The sequence below is a fragment of the Chelonia mydas genome, chromosome 8, assembly GCF_015237465.2.
Source record: "Chelonia mydas isolate rCheMyd1 chromosome 8, rCheMyd1.pri.v2, whole genome shotgun sequence".
Lineage (NCBI taxonomy): Eukaryota > Metazoa > Chordata > Testudines > Cheloniidae > Chelonia > Chelonia mydas.
Window position 1 is genome coordinate 10,010,110 of NC_057854.1, and position 26,925 is coordinate 10,037,034.

Genomic DNA, 26,925 nt, shown 5'->3' on the forward strand with positions numbered 1-26,925 from the left:
AGTACCCTCAGAACAGGATACTTTAGAAAGCCAGAAAAAAATAAATACAACTTCTCTATTAGGTATCCAAAAAGAAAAAAATATAAGGAATCTGGGAAAACTAATGGGAACGTATTCCAGCTATTCAACAAACTTCCAGGGGAGATTAGGTGAGTCTTTAGGAAATGCTGCAAAACTTTCCTCTTTGAAAAGGCCTTTCTACCATAAAAATGGTACTCACATTCTCTTTCCCACCCAATAAGAAAACCCCAAACCCTGATTGAAACAAAACAAAGAGAAAAAACCCCAAAGTACATTAATATTTAAAAAAAAAATCAAAACCAAACACCCTACTCCAAACAGAGAGTTCAGACCCTATAAAGGGAGATGTGCCAGAGACTCCATGAAGTCCATTAAGGACTTCACTATTGCTAGTGATTTTACATGGAAGATGCTCAGATACTACAGCGATGGGCAACGGTATAAAACCCTAAGACAGAGCCTACCCTGTGAAACAGATTCTGCAGTTCAGACCCTTCAAACTAATGTGTGGGAACACTAAAGAAAACATCCATCTAACACACTGATGGTCCTCGTCGCTGACAGCAGGCATTGCTCTTAATTAATGGCCTAATTTTCAGAGGTACTGAGCACCCACCCATTCTATTAAAGGTAATAAGAGTTGACTGTGCTCAGTGCTTTTGAAAAATCGAGCCATAATTCCAAGATCCATTGTGCTTTAGAGAGAGGTTCTGTCACTACGATACGAAAGGAGGGATCACCCAGGGGTTTTCTCTAGAACTGAAATGGCTCCCAGTCTTTCTCTAGATTTTAAAGCCAGCAGAGACCACAATGATAATCTAGTTTGACCTTCTGCATTACACAGACCAGAGAACATGAGGCATCAGGACTACATCTCCCATGAGGAATGGTAGCAGCTATGGGGCACAAAGATTAATGTTGAACTGTTTCAACATTTCTGAATCCATTTTTTTCACCTCTTTCTGTTCCAAGAAACATTTCAATATTTCACCTTTTCTTTCCTGATTCAAGATGAAAACAGATGTCAAAATATCAGAATTTCCCACAGGATGGAAATTCCGATTTTCAACCAGATCTAAAGTAAACTTGCCAAAAGGTAGCTCTTGCTAAAAAGGAAACTGAGCAGAGCTTTTATGGGGACACTTGTAGTGAAGGCAGGAGCCACAGTGCTCCGCTGGCTACTGTAACGATATGCACTGTATTGCAAGAGGCATTACAGCTATATATTCTTACAACATACTGCAAAGAGTTATTGCAGAAAATTGCTACTACGACGGATCTGTTACTTGTTTAATAAAGGTCAAGCATGGAAGCATTTGGCTGCTGGGGCTGACATGGCTGTTCAGGGATTACTGATCATTACATGGTGCCAGGAGAGGCTTCAATTCAAAGGAGATCTAAAGAAAAGCAACTACAAATGTGCAACATGAGAAAAAGATAAGACTTCTGTGCTACACTACAATGAAAGCAATCAAAACCCACAGTTCCCCAGCAAATGGTAGGTAATATTGACAATAACTGGAAAACTTTTAAGCAGAGATTCACGCTACCCTGCACAGTAGTTGGTGCATTTGAAAAGTCTGACCAAAAAACGTAGCTGCGTATCTTACCATTCCAGGGACTTGAGCAATATATACAGAAACAGATAACAGATCAAGATGAGCCAGGGTTGCTTATTCATGAGTCTGATGCATATTGCTCATAACAGAAGGAGACTAGTGAGAGGTAGGTCTTCCAGAGAAGAACATTCAACAGTTGGAGTCATTTGATACCTTCATTACAGCCCTTAGGTTCACAGCTTAGTTGCAACATTTTGATGAATTTATAACATCAGTGGTTTTGGATCAAAAAGTATTGGGCGTTAACAATAAAAAAAAATCAGAGGGGAATCAGCTAAGAGATCCAGTCCTCAGGCTGAGTGACGGAGGTATGCTGAGCGAGTGAAATAGTGTGACTGAATATACAAAGGAAACCACTTACTACCGACTTAGCAATTTGTTCTATCTGATCATGTTCCAAAAGGCTAAGAGGAGAGGAGGAGGGAAAGATAAACATCAAAGTAACATGAAAACCTGTTTTGGGAGGCAGAGAGCTGGGGTGGAGGGGAAAGGAGAAATCAGGGAGTCATGTACAGTTATTTGGAGGAAAAGACTAGTAACTAGGACAGGGCAGGCAGCAGTAGAAATGTATTTCAGTCATTTGACTGCAATTTCAAACCAGCTCAAGGTTTGCCCAAGGCCAAACACTGATGATGAGAAAATACTGTCTTGGTTGTCATTCATGATGCACAAACTTAAGGAGAATAATAGATATTAAAAGTGACATGTTTAGTAGACAGTTCATAGCATTCATTCTTTACTAGTACATGGATGCGGGTCAAGACAGAAAGGAAAGCTTCTGCTATTATTTTCTGTTGGCTATGGGGATCTTTTTGCTCAAGTAAAACAGGAGTTTAAATGGATGAGCCACAGCCATATGCGAATGTCTGTATCTATCTATATTTAAGGATGGAGTATTTTACCTGCAGAGGCAGTGAGAATACAAGAATTAGTGTTACTGACCCAAACTATGCTGCCTTGCTCTCCTCTGATATGTTCCAGAACTTTCTGCTACTGAGCATTTTATTTTCCTACATCTTTTGGGCCATCTTGAAACTTTTAAAGGTAGTTTTACTGGCTGTCAAGCCATATTCTGGCTGTTAGTAGAGAAGAATCTATCCCTAAAGACATTAGAGACATTCCCAAGACATAATTCCCCATGCCAGGAGCATGATATATAAATATAGAGCACTGCATTGTACAAACAAGGAAGGCTTAATACCAACAGCATGCGATTTGGACTGCTGAATTAAACATGGTTGTGGAGCTGGTTTCTTTTATTGAAACAAGCCCTAAGGCAATCATATTGTCAGTATAACACTGGGCCAATTTATACCTGCTGGGTTCTGGGAGTACTTTTTTCTCAGCTATAATGTATGCTATTTCTGAAATACAAGAATGTTAAAACTATGACTTAAGTGAACTGTAATATGTTATCCACGCAACAGGAAATCCATCTCAGAGTGACATTGCTCATCTGAGGACAAAGCTGGCAGTGAGAACTAGGGTTTTGTTATCTAACCATACGATGAATGAAATAATCTAGTGCATCGGGGAAAGAGCAAATATAAGGCAATATTAACTCAGAGGTTCCAGAAATGGGGATTTTCAATTACACATTGGTGTTTCCCCAAATATCATAATTATAAAATCATCAGCATTTTTAATATACAGAAATACGTGGCCTTAGCACCGGTTTCTACAAACTGTTTTAATACGATTTGCTTGCTACAAATAGAACAACTCCACATTAAAACCTGGGCAGCCCTTGCAGACCGAGTTTCTGACTGTAAAGTGAATTTACCTTGGAAGTGTAAGTATGTCCATCAGAGCCACAGACAGGGCTGGCATGCATCACTGGACATGGCTTGCACTTGACTAAATTGGCTGGTCCAATCCAATGTTTCGGGGCCAGATTTCCTTTCTTTTGCCAAAGGCTGCAAAACAAAAAAAAAATATCAGTCTTGGGATATGAGTGTGAAAAACAAGAGCATGAGAACTTCTCTTAGTCATTCAAATCCTGTTTATTTACTGTATTCATTTAAAAAACCCTGAAAATTAAATGTAGCTCCTAGCTATACCCTCATAATTTGGAAAATTATAACATACTCTCTACAATGCCTCTACAATACACAGCTCTCTTCCAATCTATAATTAATATACTTTACTGTTACATTAATGAACTTAGCTGCTATATTTTACTTTATAACTTGAAAAAACCTTATTTACAAATGTAATATAGCTAATCCTTGCAACATTCCTACGTGGCAGGAAAATACTATTATCATCATCTCCATCTTGTATTTGGAGAAATGGTGACACAGAAGACCCGATTTTCAGCCCCTGCCTTATTTGGGTCCCGATATTTGTGCCAACAAGTAATTGCTTATGTAACTGACAGTTTTTTAGACATCTATGTACCTGATTGTACTTGCAAATCAGGTAAATGCACATCTAAATGACAAATTCTGCCTGCAAACTTTGTGTTCATGAAATGGATGACAGGTTTCCAAAATCTGCCCTAGAGAAGTTAAATGACTTACACAAAGTCATATATAAAGTCAGTCAGTGGCAGAGTTGATTTTAAGTGTTCCAGCTTTCCAGAAAATTATATGAGAAACTTCTTAAATACAATTGTTAAGATGGAGTTCAGGATCAAAGTGTTTAACAACAACTTATAGGCAAAAATCCCTAAAGAAATGCTGCAGTTTACATTAAAGATTTAAAAGTATGGACATGCAATTAAGATCATGCAACCAATTTTTGCTCTGCACATATAGTGACATCAGCTTCCATCTTCCCTTCACATCAACTTTCCAATGTACGTTATTTTTGGATCAAGAACATTCCTAAAGAATTTAGAACAATCTCGAGAGATTGTACCACTGTCATCCTTCCTTTTCTTTATATAAATTTATAAACTTTATATAGAAAGTACCTTTCCCAAAACTGTGGGAGACTCAGTTACAGCATTTCAAAAATGTGTATGAAATCTTTGGATTTTAACATCGATCTCAAAAAGATAAGATGAACACCCAATAAATGCAATTGATTGCTAAAAATGCAGATCAATAGCTTCACTTTCCTATTATAATGAACTGTCTTGAGTATTGTAATAATTTACATTACCAGTAAGTAGCGTGGAGTGTATGTGGCACCCAAAAAAAGAAATAACCATTTTTCAGCAGTGCTGAAAGTCAGGGTCCTGGCCTCTGGGCATGTCTGCCAATCAGAATAGCATAATGGTTCTGTCTTGTATTTGATTGGCTGTAAGGGATGTCACTCAGTATTCCGTTGGAGTGGCATTCTTTGTAAAACAGAGACAGGACTCCATCTTGGTGTGTAGCTTGAATTTAGCTCTTAACAATATTAGATGTTTTTCTAATTCACTTTCAGGTTTCAGGACCTGATTTTTAGAAACCAGACACCCAGTTCTATACCTATCTTTGCATGCTACCTACCACATGTGGGAATCTCCCCAAAATGGCATTCCTTGTGCATGTGGCTAGACAGATGGCTATTCAGTCATGTGGGAGTGCATGTGTAACGTGTGTGTATGTGGTAAAAGTGCATTCAAAAGTCAGCTTACTAGTGTGGATGCAAAATCAGGTGTGAAACTTCGGACTCACGTTATGAAAATCCAGCATGTCACTCCACTCCATTCATTACAACACAACAAATGAATCTGCAGCAACTCAAGTATTCTTCTTTCATCATTAAAAATGTTTGTTTGGAGAAGGCTCTCTAGAATCCTCCTCATAATCCCCCACTATCCTTGAAGAGCCCATATCACCGTAACACTGTGTATTTCCAAGCCTGACCAGTATTTTCAGGCATTATATTAAATCTATTGAAAACACATTGTTATGGTGCTATTATCATTAGCATACAGTAGTAAGCTAACAACATGCTTTTTTTTCATTAACCACAAGCCATGTTCACCATACAGATAAGTTCTTCTCTTTCAGGCATCAAAACATTTACTAGCGAAGGACATTGACTTCATTGCAAACATGAAGAAAAATAACCATCATCCGACTGCTTTGTCCTTACAGCATAATATAAAATATATCAAGCAGTTTAGCTACAAATGCATTTCAAAGTACCACTGAATGACTTTATCACACTTCTAGAAAAAATATATATGGATACATTTTTAAAGCAATTTCACTACAGATTGCAATTTGCTACACAGTACAAACTCTGATGTAATGTTACATTCAGCTGTTAACATAATAAAAATTCTATTCTTCCATTTCAGCTCAAGTTTTCTTCTATTCTAACCTTTGTCACAGTGATAAATAGTGCTATTAGGAAGCAAGTGTCCACAGAAAGAACCCCATCACCATGTCATAAGACCTCAAAAATTGGAGCCTGTGGTCAAAGTCAGAATTCCCCTGTAATCTTGAAGAAGCCCTCAATATATAGGGCAAATCTCGTCTCTTGACAAGCGCATTCAATTTTACATGCTAGAGTTACTATTACTAACAAGCTAAATCCTCTGATGCAAGCACCCAGAGATTACAGAGCTTTCGGTCCTGAAGCCCTACATCCAAATCTGACTGGCCATGGATCCAAAACTGTGTGTCTGGGGAAGAAATATCCAGCTCCAGACAAGATGGCCCAAATCTCATGAGAAAATCTAGCCAGCTTTTGGACCCAGTAGAGGCCGCTATCACTTTTGCAAGAAGCAGCAGTTTGTGCAGAGGCAGCAGCTACAGGTCTGGGATAGAAGCAGGGGCAGAGTATGTTGCCTACGTAAGCCCTTTGGAATGGAGAGAAAATTTGGGGGAGTGATATAAGGTGCAGCGTCACAGAGGAGGGAGGAAGGGAAAAAGTTTTCTGTGGAGGAAGCTGTACACTGCAGCCCCAGCGCGCGCGCATGCACGCACACACACACGAAGTTAGATACAGCAGCAGGAGGAATTCCTTTCCCCATCTCTCCCCAGACAACACCCTGATCCCCAGACAAGTTGGAGGGTCTGAGGAGAAAGAGAGCTAAGGATGCAAGAAAGGACTTTCTTCCTGACCCTCTGCCAGCAGGGAGCTGCTTACTGAAGCCTCTGCACGGCCACCCACAGCAGGAAGAGTTTTACTGCACCCTGCGGTGACTAGACAGGGCTCTCCACGTGCTAGCACGGTGATCTCCAATCTAGACAGCCACAGGAAGCAGAGTGGTCAAATTTATAAAGTGCAAACAGGACGGATTCAATGGAGCATCTCAACTTACAAATCAACCTGTCCTTTTCCTCCACGTTGATACCGATTACCAGTTAAACTAGGGTCCCTTTCCCTGACACAGGGCTTCCACCCCATGTACATATTGTCTTTCAATCAGTTGGCACAATTAAAATCCTGGCTTTCCTGCACCATGGTATGTACGTGTGCTGCACTTTTTGACGTATCGCCTCTACCTGGAATGGTGAATGACACTCAAAATGCTGAGGTAAATTTAACTAAGAGAAGAATAAATATCAAGATGTCAAAGGCACCCACTGTACACACACACAGAGTACCATCTGGGTAACATTCAGTTGTCTTTCACACAAGGCTGTTTGGTGTTTGCATGGTGTGGGACCTGTTCATATGAATGCATATCCAGAGCCTCTATCTCATGACTCATCCAGCTGCCACAGCAGTGGGGATCTGTATGGTGTGTACGGTTGGACTCACGCTCTGGAAACACAAATCTCGTGCCTTGCTTGGCAATGTCCAGCTGCCCTTTGTGTGTGGACGTGTCCTGTGTACTCTGCACCCTTAAATGGTCTCCATGTCACTGATGTGAGAAGCCGTGTGCAGAGCAGTAATGGAAGATGAACAGGCCATGCACTCTTCTCTCCTCTGAGCAGCTTCCAGGCTATCTGCTAGTCTCCAGGCTGAACTAGTTCTGATTCAGGCCGAGGAGTGACTGCGTCTCATGCCTTGCCATGCTGCATTCTTCGACTCTGCTCCTTTCCACCTTCTCTCTGGCTGCAATTCATTCACACGTTTGATCCAACTCTTCCCTTTATCCCATTAATGTGTCTAGAGCTTCTTAGAAATCACATTGGAACCAAGGCTGGATGCGTATAATACACTCTGCTTCGAGTCACACCATCGGCTAGTGCAGAACGTGTCAGCCCTGCTTACTTACTGGTGACTCTCACTCATGTTGGGCAGCTGGGAATAGCTTCTGATTCTCTTTCAGGTGCTATCCAAGGTTTTGATTGTAAACTTTGACGCTCTAACGCACTTTGGACCTGTCTGCTTTAGAGACGACCTCTCTCCTGTGTTGCACTAGCCAAGATCACCTGAGGTGCTTGAGCTGCCAAACTCCAAGTTTAGAGAGGATACAGAGTATTTTTTGGTGAGTGGTACTTGACTTTGGAATTCCCACTAACTCTGGTCCATCAAAGCCCAAGTTTGTTGACCTTTAGGGCACAATGAAAAGCCCATTTATCTTCCCAAGCTCTTCCAGTGCATGTACACGTATGGGGGGTGGGGAATGTTGGACTGAGTAGGTGCGAGTGGATCAGAGGGAAGAATCTCATCATGGCTGAGTTGTGCACGGGTGGTGCACAATGATCCCAATTGTATATGTCTGGACTTTGTAGATGTTGTGTATTGTACTTAAGGCAATGGATAGATACATTTAAAATAATTCTAACTTAAGAAACTTAAATAAATATGCTTTCTTATCATGGCTACCTGTGGGAGCCTTTTACTCTTTCTTGTGAGATATGACTCCAAAACCAAAAGTGATCTTGGCTTGGACTTTGGAAAGGCAAATCCATGATAATTATGGTTTTGCCAAAGCAAAAACTAAAGTACATCTGGTCCAGACTCATTTCTATAGATCATAGGGAGCTGCTATTTGTTTTAGCCCATTTTAAACATCATGCACATACATTATTTTCAAAATCCTATACAGCTTTCTCTTGGGAAAGAAGAGACTGAATTTGCTTGGACTACAATGAGAGGAACAAAGGTCACCAGAGGTAGATGGACATCCCGCAACTCCCCTTCACTCTCAGACTACATAACACAATGTGTGGTGCCTAAGACTACCCCACAAGTTCTGTCCTGGTCTAAGAAATCACAGAATTGATTAGTGACCAAACTACAAATCCTGTTTTGTTTAAATAAATAATAAAAAAGACTAAACAATCTATAAATGGAATTGTTGATACAAAGTGAAACATTGGGCTCCTCTGATTTACAATATCTAAACCAGGGATGGGCAAACTACGGCCTGCGGGCTGGATCCAGACCACCAGCCGTTTTAAGCTGGTCCTCGAGCTCCCACTGGGGAGCAGGATCTGGGGCTTGCTCCAGCCAAGGAGCGGGGTCAGGGGCTATTCTATGCAGCTCCTGGAAGCAGTGGCGTGTCCCCCACTCCGGCTCCTACGCATAGGGGCAGCCAGGGGCCTCCGCTCTGCATGCTGCCCCGCCCCAAGTGCCATCCCTGCAGCTCCCATTGGCCAGGAACTAGTTGCAGGTGTGGTACCTGTGGACAGGGCAGCATGCAGAGCCGCCGGGCTGCACCTCACATAGGAGTCAGAAGGGGACATGTTGCTGCTTCTGGGAGCTGCTTGAGGTAAGCGCCGCTTGGAGCCTGCACCCCTGAGCCTCCCCTTGTGCCCGAACCCCCTGCCCCAGCCCTGATCCACCTCCCACCCTCTGAACCCCTCGATCCCAGCCCAGAGTACCCTCTTGCACCCAAAACCCCTGAACCACAGCCCCATGTCAGAGCCTGCACCCCCAGCTGGAGCCCTCCCACCCCCCACACCTCACTCCTCTGCCCCAGCCTGGAGCCCCCTCCTACATATGAACTCCTCATTTCTGGCCCCACCCTGGAGCCCGCACCCCCAGCCAGAGCCCTCACCCCCTCCTGGACCCCAACCCTAATTTCGTGAGCATTCATGGCCCACCATACAATTTCTATTCCCAGATGTGGCGCTCGGGCCAAAAAGTTTGCCCACCCGTGATCTAAACGGAAGACAAGAAGGACTAGCGAGCAGTCCCATCTAGAGAGGAAGGATGGTTTTCAGATAATAATCACTTCCTACTCACTTAAAGTTATAGATTTAGGCTGAGATTTTCAAAGATGCCTAAGGGAGTTAGGCACCTAGCTCCCATTGAAAATCTTAGCCTTAAAACTTAAAGACAGGCCAACGGACAGATTTTAAAAAGTATTTAGATGCCCAAGTACCTTTTCAAATCTGGTAACAAATCCTGAAGATTCACCTCAATTCTTAGTCAGGCAAATGAAGCCAGGAAGAGTTTTGCAGGAAGAAGGACATCAGAATTTGGCCTACCATGCATAAACTAGGTTTGTCTTATGCTGTTGTGTGTTTTTTTTTTAAAATTTTTATATAGGTAACTTCATCCCTGAATAGCCAAGCTGAAGAAACAAATTTTTACAGTCTGTTGGGGATTTCTGACTACAATCAATGTGTACTGTACTTTCAATTTTAATTTCTCAGCCGGCAGCCATTTGAGTGAAAGTATATTTTTAGTTTACCGTTTGTAATCCAAGATTACATGAATTTAAAGTAGTTACGGTTAGTATTTAACTTATTAGTCATGTACAAATTAATATTCAATCAAATAAGTGATTTGGTAAAATGATGGCCATTACCCTTTTCTAAAAGTAAGCAGCATTTATCGTGCTCTATTGGCCTCTAACATATCATGAATATTTTACTTTCTGGAGCTGTTTCCATTACAAAGATTTTTGTCTTTTCAGTTTGACAGGAAAACGTGTTCATTTACCTTTATCTATGTGTCCTGCACAGTTCTGGGAGCATACAAACTCAGAGTCAAACTATGATCTGTCAGAATACAGAACCTGAGAGAAAGATTTTCTTCCCTTATGCCCGCCTGTCTATTTGGGGGTGTGATCTCATATATGACATTTATATTATCTCGGGGGGTGGGGGGGTGTTAAAAAGCTACTTTTTGAACACCCACAGAAAGCTTCCTGTTGTATTTGCCACATTTCTCACTGAACAGAAACTGCTCAAGTTAATGACTATTATGGGAATAAATGGAGTGCATGAACTACAACTGAATACTAACACATCCTGAATTTTTTATTTATGAATTCCGATGCTACTCACTACATTATTTTTCAAAATCCAGTTCTACCATTACGTCATCATTTAGGCCCCAATCCTGCAAACATTTACATACAGGCTTAACTTTATGACGTGAGCAGTGCAGATGGGACTACTTAAGGTAGTAATGTTGAATAGCTCTGGAAGTGTTTGCAGGATCAGGGCCTTAGGTTCCATTCTAGCAAAGCCCTTTACGACATGCTTAATTTCAAGCGTGTGAGTTGGTCCCACTGATATCTGTGACATTTCAAGCAAAGCACTTAAGCTCGTCTGTGAATAATTTCAATGGTGTCAATGGACTACTCAGATACTTGAAGCTAAGCATGTGCTTAAATGCTTTGCTTGATTGGGGCCTGACAAACCTGATCCTGAGGCTTTGACTCATGGGTATTAAAGATCTGAATTTGATCCACATGCACAGTTTAAATTCATGCTTTTCTTGAGACAACCTTGTAAGATTGACAAGATCCAGGAGTCAGGTGTTTGTTTTTCCCTGTTTGCATGGCCTCACTGCTCAGACCATTTATAACTCATATTTTGTGTCTCTCAGAGTTCATATTTTGGGGTCAGTGGCTGAAGTAAGATTTCATCTGGTGCTAATAAAATTTTCTGACCTCCCATCCCCACTCAAAAAAAGTAATGTAATTTGTCCATTTCAAGTAATTTCAGTAACTCGGAGTCTGGTGGCTTTTTCCACCAGTTTAGTGAGAATAAACGGAACACACACACACACAGCCTTGAGGCTAAATTCTGCTCTCCATGCAGCAAACTTGAAGTCAGTGACAATTTGTTGGTGTGAAAGCAGAACCAGGCCATTAGGCTATTCAGTCGAACGACTAGGGCCCTGTCAAATTCATGGCCATGAAAATGTGTCACGGACTGTGAAATAAACGCTCCCCTGTGAAATTCAGCTATTGGAGGGGACAGAGAGGGGTAAGTCTGAGGGCGCCCAGGCCAGGGGCTCTTACCATTCATTCCCCAGGCTCCAGCTGCTAGTCCTTGGGCTGTAGAGGGATGGGATTTGCTCTTCCTCTGCATGGCTGCTCTCGGGGAGGAGATCAGCCCCACCTCCAGGTACCTCCCCCCTGCTGCAGGAAGCTCTGGGGCTGCTGTCCAGCTGTCACAGCTTCCTGCAGAAGGGGGCAGTATCCGGAGGCGGGTCTGATCTCCCCCCGAGAGTGGCTGTGCAGGGGAAGAGCAAGTCTTGTCCCTCCCCAGCCTGGCCAGGACTACCAGCTAGGAGCCCCTAGCTGGGGGGCTCCCAGCAGCAAGGGGGAGATCACACCCACCTCCACGACTGCGACTAAAGCTGGCCTCTGAAGCTGGCACAGAAGTGAGGGTGGAAATCCCACAACCTCCTCCCCCAACAGCTTTAAGACCCCCCCATCCACTTTTAGGTCGAGAATCCCAGGTTTACAACACTGACATTTCAGCTGTAAACACCTGAAAATGTGAAATTGACTAATTTTCAAATCCTATGGCCGTGAAATTGACCAGAATGAACCATGAATTTGGTAGGGCCCTACTAATGACTAACAGTGATTTAACTGCTTTTGGTTTGAGTTATTTTATTTACATACTGCATAGCAGTAGAATTTCCTTCTATTCCTTTCAGACAGTTCATTTTCCGCCATGAACACATTCCTCTGAAGGCTCTCTTTCTTCTGATGTTTGAAACAAATTTACTCTCTCAAACAGAATGCTATTTAATAAATGTGAGCATTAACAATGGGGTATTATTCTTTCAAAGAGAAAATGCAACTTACCAGTTTTAATAACAATTTGTTTAACATGCACAACTGAAGCAGAAGATATATGCAGGAAATTTGTTGTGTTCGTTTCTTCATTCATGCTCAGTTCACAGTACATGACTGCAACTCTCTCAGTTGTAGGAGCCCATTCAAGTTTAAAAAGTGATTATATTATTTAAAAGGCTGTAGAGGAGTGTATGGTTTTGTCAGAAACAATAGCATATAATGTCACTATTTGAGATGAGTCAAATTCATTTTAGTCAATAGGCCAGCCATAGGGCCGTAGCTGAAATTTTGAATTGGTTGTATCAAATTCTTCTGATGCTTGTGCTGAAGTGTAGGTAAACCCCTACTTCCTAAAAATGACACACATCCTCCAAAAATAAGAGTGCATTTTTCTATAGAGATTTTTTGAGACATTAAAAGAGACATTTTTTGGATGCTTTTTAATCCTATAACCGCTAACACCACATCAAATGTCAAAACAAACAAATTAAAACTTAGTCAAGAACACCGCTGCCATAAATTGACAGACTGCAAATCTCTATTCAATGGAAGGGAGCACACACACACACACAGGGACGACGTTTGTCTGTGCCAGTAATCCTGCTTATGAATGAATGTATTGGGAACACCAAGGCCAAAGAAAATGACGCCCTTTTTGCTGAAATTTAACTGACTCTAATCCTGCTTTAACATTCACAGTTGAAAGGACCTACTTCAAAACATTAGAAGAAACAACTAAGAATAGGAAAGCCACCTAGAAATTCCCTCCTGGGTGTAAAATGTTGGAGTATCTACAAGAAAACAAAATACAAGTAAATTCAACACTCAAATACAACTAGAAAAAATTGGGAACCTTTTACCCAACTCTAGGGGACTTGTATACAAACCATTGCATACTGTGGTGGACATATACCATCACTTCCTTCATATTGCTGAACTAGGGCACAAATGGGTGACAGTTTGATAGGATTAAGTCAACCTCTTAGCATTGCCAAATTATAATGCCTATCGAATTTTTAATGGTTTAAAGAGTTAATAGTATGTCACTGTGGTATCACACATTGGATCAACTTCATCACATAGAAGCATATACTACCAAAACGGAACTGCTGCCGTTCTGCTGCATATGGGGATAGGTGAAATGGGTTTAGCCATGTTACTTGGGTGAGGGGACTCTGTACCACCTGAGCACCACAGAGGATTTGATGGATAGCAGTTTCCTCCATGGTAGTGCAGAAGAGCAGGATTGGGAAAGCCCGTGAGAAGGAAATACAGCTAGTTGAAATTTTCTGAGTGAAAAATTTTCCTGTTGAAAAATGGGGTTTCATCAAAAACATCCCCCCTCCCATAAGAGAATGTTGTTTTCAACTAAATTTTTCAATGGGAAATTTAGAAGTGAAATGATACATATGAATTTGAAGAAATGTGGACCCTGTTTCTAGACACATTTGGATAAAAGAGAGGGCTCAAAGAATGCCGGATCTCCATTCCACCTAGCCCCTCCTCCTTTTTCCTCTTCCTTCCCTCCCTCCTCTCCCTATTTATGTATGTCTTCTCCTATTTTATTACAGTAACCCCCACAATAACACATCTATGTACTATTGTCTGGTTTTTTACGGTTTCCTTTTGCAGCTTTGATGAGCTGTAAAATTGTACAATTCTATTGGCAATCCCGTAAAGCGTGCCATAGTCAGAAAAATATACAAGCTGTAAGTCATTTACCCTTTTGTTCTTTTCATCCTCTGTCTCTTTATGAAAATCAACACAAATATTAATCACAAAGAAAGGAAGATTAAATGATATGATACATTAGTTTAGTTTCAGTTCAAATTGCAATTCCTAGATTTTCAAGAATCATCTGACCTCCTGTATAACACAGCCCATAGAACTTCACTTAGCTACCCTTGAATTGAGCCCAATAATAACTTGTAACAATTTGAAATGATTTTTTCCCCCATTTGAAATGTCCTGGGAAAAATTACAAATGAGTAACTAAAATTTTTCATTAGAAATTTTTCATGGGGAATAAAATAGTTCTTTGACTAGCTCTACTGGGCACATGACCAGTCTGAAATTTTGAGTCTATGGATGATATTGATCCAAGATCCCCCGTAGGGATCACCTACCAGGCTGTAACCACTACTATGGAGTGGAGGCTCTGGAGTGGCTGAAGATTCTATTGCCAAACCACTGCACAAAGCTCATTGGCTTGACATTAGTTGGGGGCAGGGCAGAGGATGAGAATTTGGACCAAATCTGGTTACCTGTTTTATCTGTGGATGGTTTTCGTGCATAGGTATGCTGAAATAGAGTATGATTTTTTCAGTAGCTTAGTGATAGGCTGGTACATAAAGGCATGAAATTAATAAGTGACTTTGCAAATTTAATATAAAATAGGTAAATCAAGAATATGGGGTTTAATTTTCAGACAACAGCTTACCAGAGAACAGACAACAGCTTACCAGAGAACATGGGCCTGTTGTGCTTTTCACTAGCTGAATAATTTTGCTACCTAATATAATGATTCTGATGATTCAGAGAAACAACTGAGAAATTATAACGCCATTTTAATGGCAAGTGATATTGATCGACAACATGTGCCCCATTTGAATCAACATTCATCATATCAGAACTGGTTCAAAATAGTCAAGATGTTAATAATATTTCATAATCAACAAGCAAGTTCAAATGTAATTACATAAAAACCTGATTTTACCAGAGCAAATTCAATCCTGTTTCTAAATGAATGTAACATTAATAAGAAAACAAAATGCATATAGTTCAGACTGTGTATAAACAAGAGCTAATACTATTGCAAAGTGTTTAGCCTTTGATTATTTTTAGCCCCAAAGATGAAAAATTATTTATTAAATTGGTGCACAAAGTACTATACAGAAAACTCTTTCTGAATATAATGTAATGGGATTATGAGCCTGAGATTTCAGCTGAAGACCAATGAGGTTCTTTCTGAATATGGTTATGCAGGTCTTTTAAAAAGATTCAGACTCCAGCTCATTTAACCTTTGCTGCCAGTCAAAAAACAAAAATATGGAGGAAATTCACGCTGGGGGTTAAATTAACAACAAACCCACACATGTGACAGTATGCAAAGTCACACCTTGAGAATGAAATGGGGCGAAGATCTAACTAACTACTGATAATACAAATTTCCAGAAGAAATTAGTTGGTGGCCTGAATCTAATTCTGAGTGGACAACTTCCAACATATGGAAGCACTAACTGACCCCTGGCAGACAAACAGGACCAAGACAGAATGGTCCAAAGAGATCCTCTCCTTTCTGTAGTTTCAGAACAGGATCAAGGCACTTTGGCAGGGAAATCCTGCCATGGCAGTATCAATGCCATTCATGTTTTGCGGATGAAGGAAGGGCCTCCGTCTTCTGGGCTGTCTTTACAGCACCACATTCATTCTAAAGGAACAGAAAATAATGATCAAACTGTTCAAACACCCAATGAAGAGAGACTGAGAAAGATCACGCTCACTGTGTAAGTGTACTAGTATTTCACTAGTGTCACATTTTCAAAGAAATGAATAGTTTTCTAACTAAGAGAAAAATGGTTCCCTCACACATACTTTGGTCACAAACTCTTTTACAAAGGCTAGAGGGCTGACTAATGTACTTGGCTGTTGAGGAAGACTGGATTTTTGCCCATTTGCAAATGGGGAAGTGTATAGTAGCATTATTTATTTGTATTGTGGTAACACTGAAAGGGTCCCATCAGGGTCCCCATTGTGCTAGGCTATATTTCTATGTGCATGTGCAACGCCTAGCACAATGGGGCCCTGACAGCTTTGGTGGTGGTGTAAGGCAGCTCTTTAGAATAGAGATGGTCAGTTATTAGTTTGGTAGCACTGCCAGAATTTTCCAAAGGAATGCAACAAGAAAGGAAATTAACAGCTTATAACTCAGGTCACCTTGAATGTAATTTCATGGGACAAATAAAAGGCACTTCTCTAGCCCAAGGGTTTTCATGCTGCTGAGTTTCAAAGGCCTGCTGCAAACAATGGTGGAGTGAGAGAGTTTCTCAAAAATAAAATAAAATGAAAAAAATCATTTTTAATGGAAAGTTTCAGACAACCTAAATATAGGGGTTGCTAACAGCTCTCCCTATAAGAGGGCTTATAAAGTTCCAGTGAAAGTATGCTGGTATAATGGAAGGCAGAATTTAGCTCAGGGTATAACACCGTAGGCTACATAAGACATCGATTACTCTGTACTTGTGCTACAAAGAAGTATATGTCTATCTATCTAAGGCACCTATCTGGCTCCCAGTACCACAGTATCTGATCACCTCACAACCTTTAATGCTTTTCCCCTCACAAAACCTCTGTGAGGTAGGCTATTGTTCCCTTTTATAGATGGGAAACTGAGGCTACAGCTGCTCAGAAAAAACTTAGATGAAACAATTTTCCATGGAAAATGCTGCAAAATTGTGTTGATTTTGACAAAATTTCTTTTTGGAGGCAAAAAGAAAAAAACGCTGATAATGCTGAAATATTTTGTTTTGACCTTTTTGGAATGAAGTGTTTCAATATTTCATTTTGAAATTCCTTTTCATTGCAATGTTTTTATTTTGTATATCACACAGCATTATTGTAATTATTAGAATATAATACAAAATAAAAAGATCAATTGATTTTGATAGAAGTGAGACCCCCAAGACACTTTTGGAAATACCAATTATGTGCTTATTTGCATCTTTAGGTGCCTAAATTCTTTTAAAATCTGGCCCTTAGGAGACTACCTATATCGACTGTCAATGAGACTTAGGTTCCTAAGTCTCTAAGAACATGTCTAAACTGCAATTAAAAAGCTGGGTCTGGCCATTGCCAGCTGACTCAGGCTCATGGGGGTTGGGCTAATTGATTGTTCAACTGCAGTGTAGATGTTCGGGCTCGAGTTGGAGCCTGGGCTCTGCGACCCTGCGAGGAAGGAGTGTCCCAGAATCCAGGCTCCAGCCTGAGCCTGACCATCTACACCACAATTAAACAGCCCCTTAGCCCAAGTCAGCTAACACAGGCCAGCTGCGGGTGTTTAACTGCAACACAGACGTGCTCTTATTCTCTTTTGAAAATAGGGCTAAGGAGCCAAAGCTACTAAAAGCGTTGGCACTTTTGAAATTTTTACCTTAAGTAAATTTTTACCTATTTTGCCCAAAGCCACACAGGAAGTCTGTGGGGGAGCAGCGAATTACATTTGAGTACCTCAGGCTAGCACCCTAGCCAATGGACCATCCTTCCTCTGTAAGGATAAGATACACCCTATCTTCCCCCCTCTTCCCAAAAAGCCCCATGGCTTTATCTTAAAGTTAACCAACATATGTGACCCTTAATATCAAACAGGAGCTGAATGTTACCAATGAACCAAGCTATGTTTAAAAAAAAAAAAGTTGTGTGCAAAAACAGTGGCCCCACGTATTTATTTTTACTGAGAAGATAGAAAACATTTTGAAAGTCAAAACAGACTTCAATATTTTACTGCATGGAAACTATTCTTTTTTTGAAAGGGGAACAAGTTTTAAATCTAGTGTCTGTACTTTCTCTGTTCCTGGTTCACAGTGTGCTCTTGTGTCTCCAAGAAAGGAAGCACAATACATTCAGCAGTCCTTGGCCTGCTTCTGTCTTTCCTCTGTATAAGTGGTTTCCCAGTTTCTGAGGAAGAGAATGATGGATTTGAAATTTGTCAGTATGAATGCCAGAGCCATGTTCTCTCTTTACATCACCTCTGTTGTACCTTTACTTGAGTTGAGAGTTAAGACTATTTCTACAATCTTTTAAAATTTTTATGAAGACAGCATATCTCTTCAGCAGCCACTAGAATTGTTCCACCATATTTCAGTTGCGTGAAGAAAACAGTCTCCTTGTATGCTGACAAAAAGGATACTGTGCCTTTGAATTAGACACAAATTTCTTCATTTAATACAAACATTGTGAAATGACTGCAGACATAAAGAAGTCACTTCTCCACCTGGATTTTATATTCTCATAACAAAGAATAATAATGTACAGATTTGTCTTGGCATTTTATCACCATCCCATTGAATTTGGATGCACACTAGCTTTCTTTGGGAATTTCCATGATTTCATTAGGGGAAATGACTGCATTATCTCAGTGTATTGAGACTGCTGATTGCTTTCTGTTTCTGCCTGCAAATCTACTCCCACATAGAATAATGGCCACTACGTTCACTACTGTCTGTGTGTACATGTGTATTTGTATGTGTGAACATGCACGTTCATACACTGTGCTGAGTGGACCTCATACATTGCTCCCACACTGAATGTCTTACTGGAGGGGAGCACTGATGGGCATTCCAGTTGCTCTTTCTGTGCTTCAATGCAATGCCAAAGGGATTAATTTGTTCCAGTATATGGACTGTCAATCACAGGACTGTTTCCAGCATAATTTACTAAGCAAATGGACTTGGAGTTTGAGAAGTACAGGAAGGGCAGAGGGGAAGCTATTTGAATCCAACATGGTGGGGTTGGGAAGAAGGGAGAGTCCGTGTGGACCAGCCTGCATGGTACTTGGAAGGAAGAGCTTGGAGGAGGCACCAGGCAGTCAATTAACGTGTGCAGATGGCTAGAATGCTAGCTGAAGTTGCAGCATCTCTGTAAACTGTCTTAATAAAGAGCCAATCTAGTTATACAAACATGGAGTCCTCTCATATTGCTACCCAGCACATGGCACACGAAACAACAGGAATAACCCCCATGCATAGAAGACTGAAGGTGCGCCTACTTCCTCAAGGACAAAGGAAAAGTAAAGACCCTTTATTTCCCAGAAGCCAAAAGAAAGAGGGAGAGAAAGCAGAAAGAAGAGGACTCTCAAACTCCCAGCAGTCAGAAGATAGAAGAGAGTGGGCCTGGTAAACAGCAGAATGTGACATCTAGAAACAGGGAATGCCAGAAATGTGGGTGTTGCAATGTATTTGCTTACAGAAGACCACTGCATTCCTAAGGGAAATTCCATTGAAAATCCTCACGTGGATTCTACTGGTTCCAGCGAGCAACTAGCTTTCAGAATAGAGCAAAGGGTCTATTGGCCTGCTGGGTCTCAAGACTACTTGTTCTACAAGATGAAGGAGTCTAATTGAGTTTATTAAAATTTATACTAAGGCAAGGGTGAGCAACCTTTCAAAGGGGGGGGGGGTGCGCCAGGCTGGGGAAGGGGATTGGGGTGCAGGAGGGGGTTCTGACCTGGGGCAGAGGGTTGGGGTGTGGGAGGGGGTGTGAGGTGCAGGCTCTGGCCAGGAGGCGTTTACCACAGGCGGCTCCCAGCCGGCGGTGCAGCAGGGCTCTGGCCCCATGCCACTCCTGGAAGCGGCTGGCTGCTGGCACGTTTCTGTGTGCCCCTGGCAGGTGTGTGTGCGGGGGGCAGCTCCGCACACTGTCCCTGCCCCCAGCACCGTCCTCACCGGCCAATGGGAGTTGTGAGGGGGGTGCTTGCGGGTGTGGGCAGCGCATGGAGACCCGCTGCCTCCCTCCCCACAAGGGACACGCAGAGACGTGCCAGCAGCCAGCTGCTTCCGGGAGCAGCGTGGGGCCAGAGCCCTGCTGCGCCGCTGGCTGGGAGCTGCCTGTGTAAACGCCTCCTGGCCTGAGCCTGCACCTTGCACCCCCACCCCCAAAAACGGCTGCCCGCAGGGGGAAGCCGAAGAGCCACAAGTGGCTCTGGAGCCACAGCTGCCGACCCCTGTACTAAGGGGTTTTTGAAGAAAGAAGATCAAAGAGTACGGAAGGGACTGAGGTACTTTGGAGAGCCCTAAGGACTACAGAAACTGCTTTCTGCTAGAGCCTATTGGCACTGACTTCCTTAAAGGGGGCAAAGGAGGACAAGGCAATGGTATAGGTAAGAATGGAAAGTACAAAGGCCAAAATATAAAATATACACCCGCTATATTTTAAAGCCATTTTGGTCTACTGAGTAAACAACAGAGCTTCTTAACGCTTCCAGCTCTCATACATTTTCATAAGGAGAATTGTTTTCCTTTTCATTGTTATCTTTATACTAAGCTAAAAGAGAATCTCAGACACAAAACTATGTAAAAATAACACCAAGAGTTTGTAATTTCAGAGGCGGTGGAGAGATGGCAGGAAATTTATAATTAAAGCTGAAATCCTCTAACTCCTGTGTTTGTAGTAGACTTCAGAACACTGGATTTTGCACACTGTATAAGCTGCAGTACATTGGCATAATATGCTCAGCGGTGAACTGCAAAGTAAATGCCACACATTTTTGGTGTTTGGTTTTAGTTCCCCTTTGTGACGTAAAACGAGAGCTTATATTTCCCCCCAAACTTCAAAAGAAAAAAAGAAAAGAAGGAGAAGGCAACTCTGTTTGCTGTTTTAGTATTAAAATATCAGGCAGATCAGGTCTGCCTCTCTTTGTCGGAGGGCTTTGTAAGATCTTTTGAGGACTTACAGTCTTGGGTGGAACCAGATTTCAAGATGAGCTGCCGCTTTCCTTCCCTCCAGCGGAATGAGGAGGAATGCTGATTGTCATCAACTGTGCCCCACATATAATATGGTAAGGTGGCTTTGTAAGTGGCTGTACAATTCAGCTCTTTGGCAAGATATCATATGAACCTCTGTCAAAATGTGTAAATAGACATTTTTTCACCATCTTCCAGCTCCCCAGCTTGCCTGCCACCGTTTTGTGCTTCTCTTGCCACAAGAGTGGGCTTTTCTGATTTCTCCAGAGAGGGATGCTTGGTGGGTTTCCAACACCTGTTCATCTTAAAAAGAGAGGGTCTGAAGTAATGAAAAAGAAAGACTTCACAGCTCAGAATGAAAGAGAGAGACTTCATAGCTCATAAATTTTGGTGGATCTCTCTGCAGCATCCTAATGAATACCATTGGTGCTCAAATGCTCCGGCCCTGCCTCCAAGAAGTGTCAGGGCTGAATGTCCTTCTCGGGCCAAACCCAGAGGGTCATCATGGGCAACTGTTTCTCTAGCATCAAGGCCCTGCCATGGAGAATCCCACAAGGCTCAATCTTCTCCCCAGAATATTCCACATCTATGTGAAGCTGTTGAGTGAGATGAATGGGCTGAAATGCCAGTAACATTCAGCTGACACCCAGCTACTTCTGCATTTCCTTCACTTACTTTAATTTCACAGTACTGTTTTTGGCAGAACTCACTCCACTGCTGGAACAAACAACCATTGATTACAGACAACACATTTCTTACTTGTGCACTTTATAGAACTATATCCATAAGAAGTATGGTGCCAGAAAGCTTTAGTCACTTTGCAACCATGGGGGAAAAGGGAGGGGAGAGCATCCTTAGACATTCAGCTCAACTGTGTTCTGCTTCATTATGTTGATTTTTCTCTTCCTATGGCGAATAATACGCAATCTTCACAGAAAGTGACACATTGCTGGTAGTGACAAGAAAGTCAATGCATTTTTAATAAAACTATAGTAATTCATTGCCCTTCAGGCAATGAATCAAATGTTTCTTTTCTAAAATTACTGCACAGTACTTCTGGTGTGCACACGTACGCGTGCACACACCCACACCCACCCATCACGGTGGTACGAACAATTAGTTACAAGCTGCGCTAGCAAAATGATTGCCCCTTTGGACACCTTTTATTAAGAGGGAGGTTTGTTAAATTCTAAAGAAGGCTACACAAGATTAAGCTGTAGGGGATTTGTACAATTAGTGTCCATTGCCAAAGAATTAATATATGATTTCTGTACAGAAAGAGGTTATTATTATCCAGTCTTGATGATCATAATGGTCCCTTCTGACCTAAATAGCTATGAATCTAAGAAAGAACAGAGTGTAGAAAAAAAACAATTCCCCCCCCGATCCTCCTGAGTGCAGTCAAAATCAGATGTTAAGGGTAAGTTTCAATAAAATCTGAAAGCTGTTATCCACACCAGGATAAAAATGGATGTTAACAACTCATGATAACCAAATTTGTTGTAAATTTTAAAAGGAGCTGAGCAAGTTTAAAATCTCATTCTTTTTAGTATCACAACAGCCTAACGCTCCTGTTGTTTATTCAGCACTGTTGATTTATGGTGAAACTGCATCTGATGTAGACCCCATCAGACTATTTCCTCCTCTTCTTCCTTGTCGCCATTATCTCCAGCATCCCTGCTTCTTCCCTTTCTTTCATCCTTTCTGACTTCGACACCACGCTCTCTCTGTCCATTACTTCTCAATCTCCTACCTTAGCCGTTAGTGAGTCCAGCTAACAGCGATATCCAACCAACCCTGTAGCCTCCCCCTGCTTCATCCTCATCATCTCATTTGGCCTAATCCTGAATCAACTCTCTTACCCACGAAGTGAACCTGAATCTAGACAGCATATGTACCAAGAGCAGTGAAGCCATGGCCGCAGCGATCTCAGTGTGGACTAGCCATCTGAGTCATTCCCCAGGGTCCCAGGCAGGTTTGTGTTGCTGTGGCTTCGCTACTATTGGTACACAACCTCGCTAAATCTAGTGTGGGTATGTCTACACACGCTGAAATCACACTCACGCTCCCTCCCTTCTCCGACGCCTGCAGAGCAGGCTTCTCAACATATTCAGTGATACTAGAGTTGCGCCATTAATATCCATGCCATTCTCAGCGTTGAGTCCTCAAGACCATTAACCATCTCATATCAGGCTGTTTCTTAAGGAAAGGTGACTAGAGCCCTGGGAAAGTCCCAAACCAACAGATGGGATTTCCATAATTACATTACCTTGTGGCACTACGTGAACCCACATTATCCAGTCTGGAGACAGGGAGTGCTGAAACACATATTTAGGGAAACCTGAATACGAATATTATTTTTAACATCAGCCCCAAATATCCCAATAATTGTATATGCACTCACACACAAATCACAGGAAAGAAATTTCCTGATATATTTCTACCCACCTATTAAAATTTCTTTTAGGTGACCTTGAATCACGAAACCCTGCTTTACGTACCATCCTGTCCGTATTCCTCGAATATGTTGCTCCAGATGTCACCCAAATTATGGAGGCTCGAACTGCCATTCAAATGCAATATCTCCATATATTTACACTTTTGAAAGTGTCAGCATTTTATAGCACCTTCTACAATGGCATGTTTTACTTTGTGAAAAAGGAGTGGGAGACCGCCACGGATATATTTGGAAATAATATAACATAGCCTAAAATATTCACAGGATTTGTACAAAGATATATATATAACTTAAACACTTCTTTTTACGTTGGATAGCTCAGATGATTTAATTAAAGTCAATAAACAAATAAAAATCAGACAATGCTCTAATACAGAGGAAGAGCACCCGTGCAGAGTTGGGCTCTCTCCCCCAATTTCCAAACCAGCCCTTCCCTCCTTTGAATTTCACTCCATTTGACTATTTCCTCTTCTTCTTCCTTGTTGCCATTATCTCCAGCATCCCTGATTCTTCCCCTTCTGCCGTCCAATAGCAGAAAACATTCAATATTGAGTAAGGTAATGCACACTGGAAAGACTAATTTGAATTATTTATACATGTTAACTAACTAACCAACCACTCAGGCAAGAAACCCCTCTCTGTTCAATGTGCCAAGCAAAAAAGCAACTAAAGTGTTAGGATGCATAAGGAGTGGGATACAGAAAATATGGTGCTTCATGCATCTTCCTCTGATGCATCTGGGTCTGGACAGGTCAGAGAGGGCTACTAGACTGGAGGCATCGGTCTGATGAGGCACGGGTATTTCCTATGTCTGTTAAGTATCCCCAGTGTCTCAACTTCTTGCCACACTGGGGAAAATAAAAGTGGCTGTGTGTATGGGGGTGGGGGAGGAGGAGAATAAAACAAAGACTTTAACCGTCTGCTTTACTACCAAAGCTAATTAGTCCTCTGTAGTTTTGTTAACTGCTGATAACAGTCAACTAATTAGGAATTTTTGTTTTGTTTATGAAAGAAGACTGAGTAGGAATCAAGAGCTGGAAGATGGATGTCAGGTAAATTAATAAGACAACATTCTTAATAAGACATCATTCTAGAACATAATTTTTAATTAACATTTTCCTATAGCTATTATGGTAATAAAGCTATGACAGGGTTACTGGAACAAACCTATCATGACTAGGCATTATCCTTTCATGCTAGCCATTATAAAGTAGGATTCTGGGTAATAAAAAGTTAATTTTCTTTTCAGTATCTGCACAAATACAATACAGCACAGCAATAAGCCGTAACAGAAGAGGCATTAGTAGGCTATTGGTGCACACCATGGGTGGTTTGAGAGACATAAGGCTGGCAGCCATCTGAGAAGTTCACCAGCAGCCTACTAATGCATACCCTGGCATGGCTTACTGCCGTTGGAGTGTCAGTCCTTTATTGCAGTGACTCTCAACCTTTCCAGACTACTGTGCCCCTTCCAGGAGTCTGATTTGTCTTGCATACCCCCAAGTTTCACCTCACTTAAAAAGTACTTGCTTACAAAATCAGACATAAAAATACAAAAAAGTGTCATAGCACAGTATTACTGAATAATTGCTTCCTTTCTCATTTTTACCATATAATGATAAAATAAACCAATTGGAATATACATATTGTACTTACATTTCAGAGTATAGTATACAGAGCAGTATAAAGAAGTAATTGTCTGTATGAAATTTTAGTTTGTACTGAGTTAGCTAGTGCTTTTTATGTAGCCTGTGGTAAAACTAGGCAAATATCTAGATGAGTTGATGTACCCCCTGGAAGACCTCTGTGTACCCCTGGTTGAGAACCACTGTTTTATTGGGAAGAATTCTGAAAAATCCCACCTTTTTAGCTTTATGCAACATATTCTTTCATTATGAAACACAATCCAGTGAAGAAGGGCTGGAGAAATTACAGGGTAAAGGTAATGTCTCTCTCTCTCTCCACTATTTTGACTGTATTTGTTCAATTAATTATTTCTATCCTATTTTTTCCTCCTGGGCTATTCAGAACTTTTTTCTTATTTCCCAAGAGCTCTACCTTTTGAGCAGGGCTTTGTGGCCCAATGACAATTTCCTGCTCATTTTCTATTGAAAAACTAAAGTGGAAATAATACTCCCATATTAGTTTAACAACAGAGAGTGGGCCTAATTATCCCATGAAATTCACAATGCCTTTTGAGTTTGAAGTACTCAGAGGCCCACAAATTGCTGCCTAAAGGGCAGGAAGCAGCAGTTTAAAATTGCCACATTTCCTCCAGTCCTTTAGATCAATTCACCTGCAATTACAGCTTAAATATTACTTTAAGAGAGAACTGGGAGTCTTACACCAACTCCCAGTTTAGCATGTTAAAGCTTAAGTTGCAAAGAACCTACTAAGCAGTGGTAATAAGGACGATGTCCCAATTTTCTTAGAACAATTTTACAAAAGTGCAGTAACTCTGATTTTTCAAATGCCACCTCCAAAACTTTTAAAAAGCAGTCCTCTCTGGCAGAGAACCATCCACCAGAAATTTATAAAAGATTGCTTCAGTTTAGGTCAAAAGTGGGTTTTCAATGGAAAGCTACCATAGTCACAATCATCACTGCCTGTAGTCTACCATCACCCCATATTACAGTACTCCAGCAAAGAATGAGAGAGATCTAAAGAGAAGAATATTATCTTGTGTGCCATTGTATGCATAACACAAACATAAATATCAATTTCCAAAATAAACAGAACATAAAATATACTATATGGTCAGAAATAATTGGGATTCCAATCTATTGCATGGTAAAGCAGTTCAGGGGTACATTTTTCTTTTTTGATCAGGTAGTGTCTGTATAAAATTACACATGGCTGTAACAGCCTCAAGCTGGAAAAGTTGGCTTTTATTTTAAAACCATGTCCAATTGTAGAGAGTCATGTTAACAACGATGTGTGAGATAACTCAAGCCCTCAATAAGGGGACACAAACATTGCCTTTCAAAGTGTGTATCTTCTAGGCAGGTTGGGTAGGATTTAAATACAGGGACTGTTAGAGAAACTGTCAGATGGTATTTATTTTGAGGACTGTAAATGTTGCTGCAAGACACAACATACGGTACAGCCAAAAAAACTGCAGTGCCTAGAGTGACCACATCAACTATTCACAAGATTTTGGGGCATTTTTTTGTAGGTTCTATGGAACCTGAAGTTGCCATAGTAGATATATTTTTAAGCATTTGCTTTCTTCTGTGAAAATACCAAAATAAACAAAGAGAAATTACCTATTGCTTAGTGTGCAAAGGACTGCTCTAGGAAAATGAAGCTCTGTAGGAAAGCTTGCATGGTTACTGTCCGGGTTCTCTGGAAAAAGACCCTGATCCTATTCTCATTGATGCCCTGATACTATAGTGCTATCCCACTGGAAAAAGAGAGAAGAAACAGAGAAGGAGACTAGGAATTGTTGCCACAAGCTTTGGTGGAAGTCAATTCAGGCCCAGACAGAGGACTTCATTTTCCAGGATTGGCAATCCAGTACCATTTACCATCACTCCA

General features: G+C 41.3%; 1 protein-coding gene across 3 annotated transcripts in view; it reads right to left on the reverse strand.

Annotated features, from left to right (window-relative positions):
• The window catches only part of SPOCK1 (SPARC (osteonectin), cwcv and kazal like domains proteoglycan 1), a 464,084-nt gene that overhangs the window by 150,309 nt on the left and 286,850 nt on the right, over positions 1–26,925 (reverse strand). For all 3 annotated transcript variants that reach the window (XM_037907087.2, XM_037907086.1, XM_043520783.1), the window contains one exon: positions 3,424–3,556. In XM_037907087.2, the coding sequence (XP_037763015.1) occupies positions 3,424–3,556 (133 nt within the window). The remainder of the gene's footprint in view (positions 1–3,423; positions 3,557–26,925) is intronic.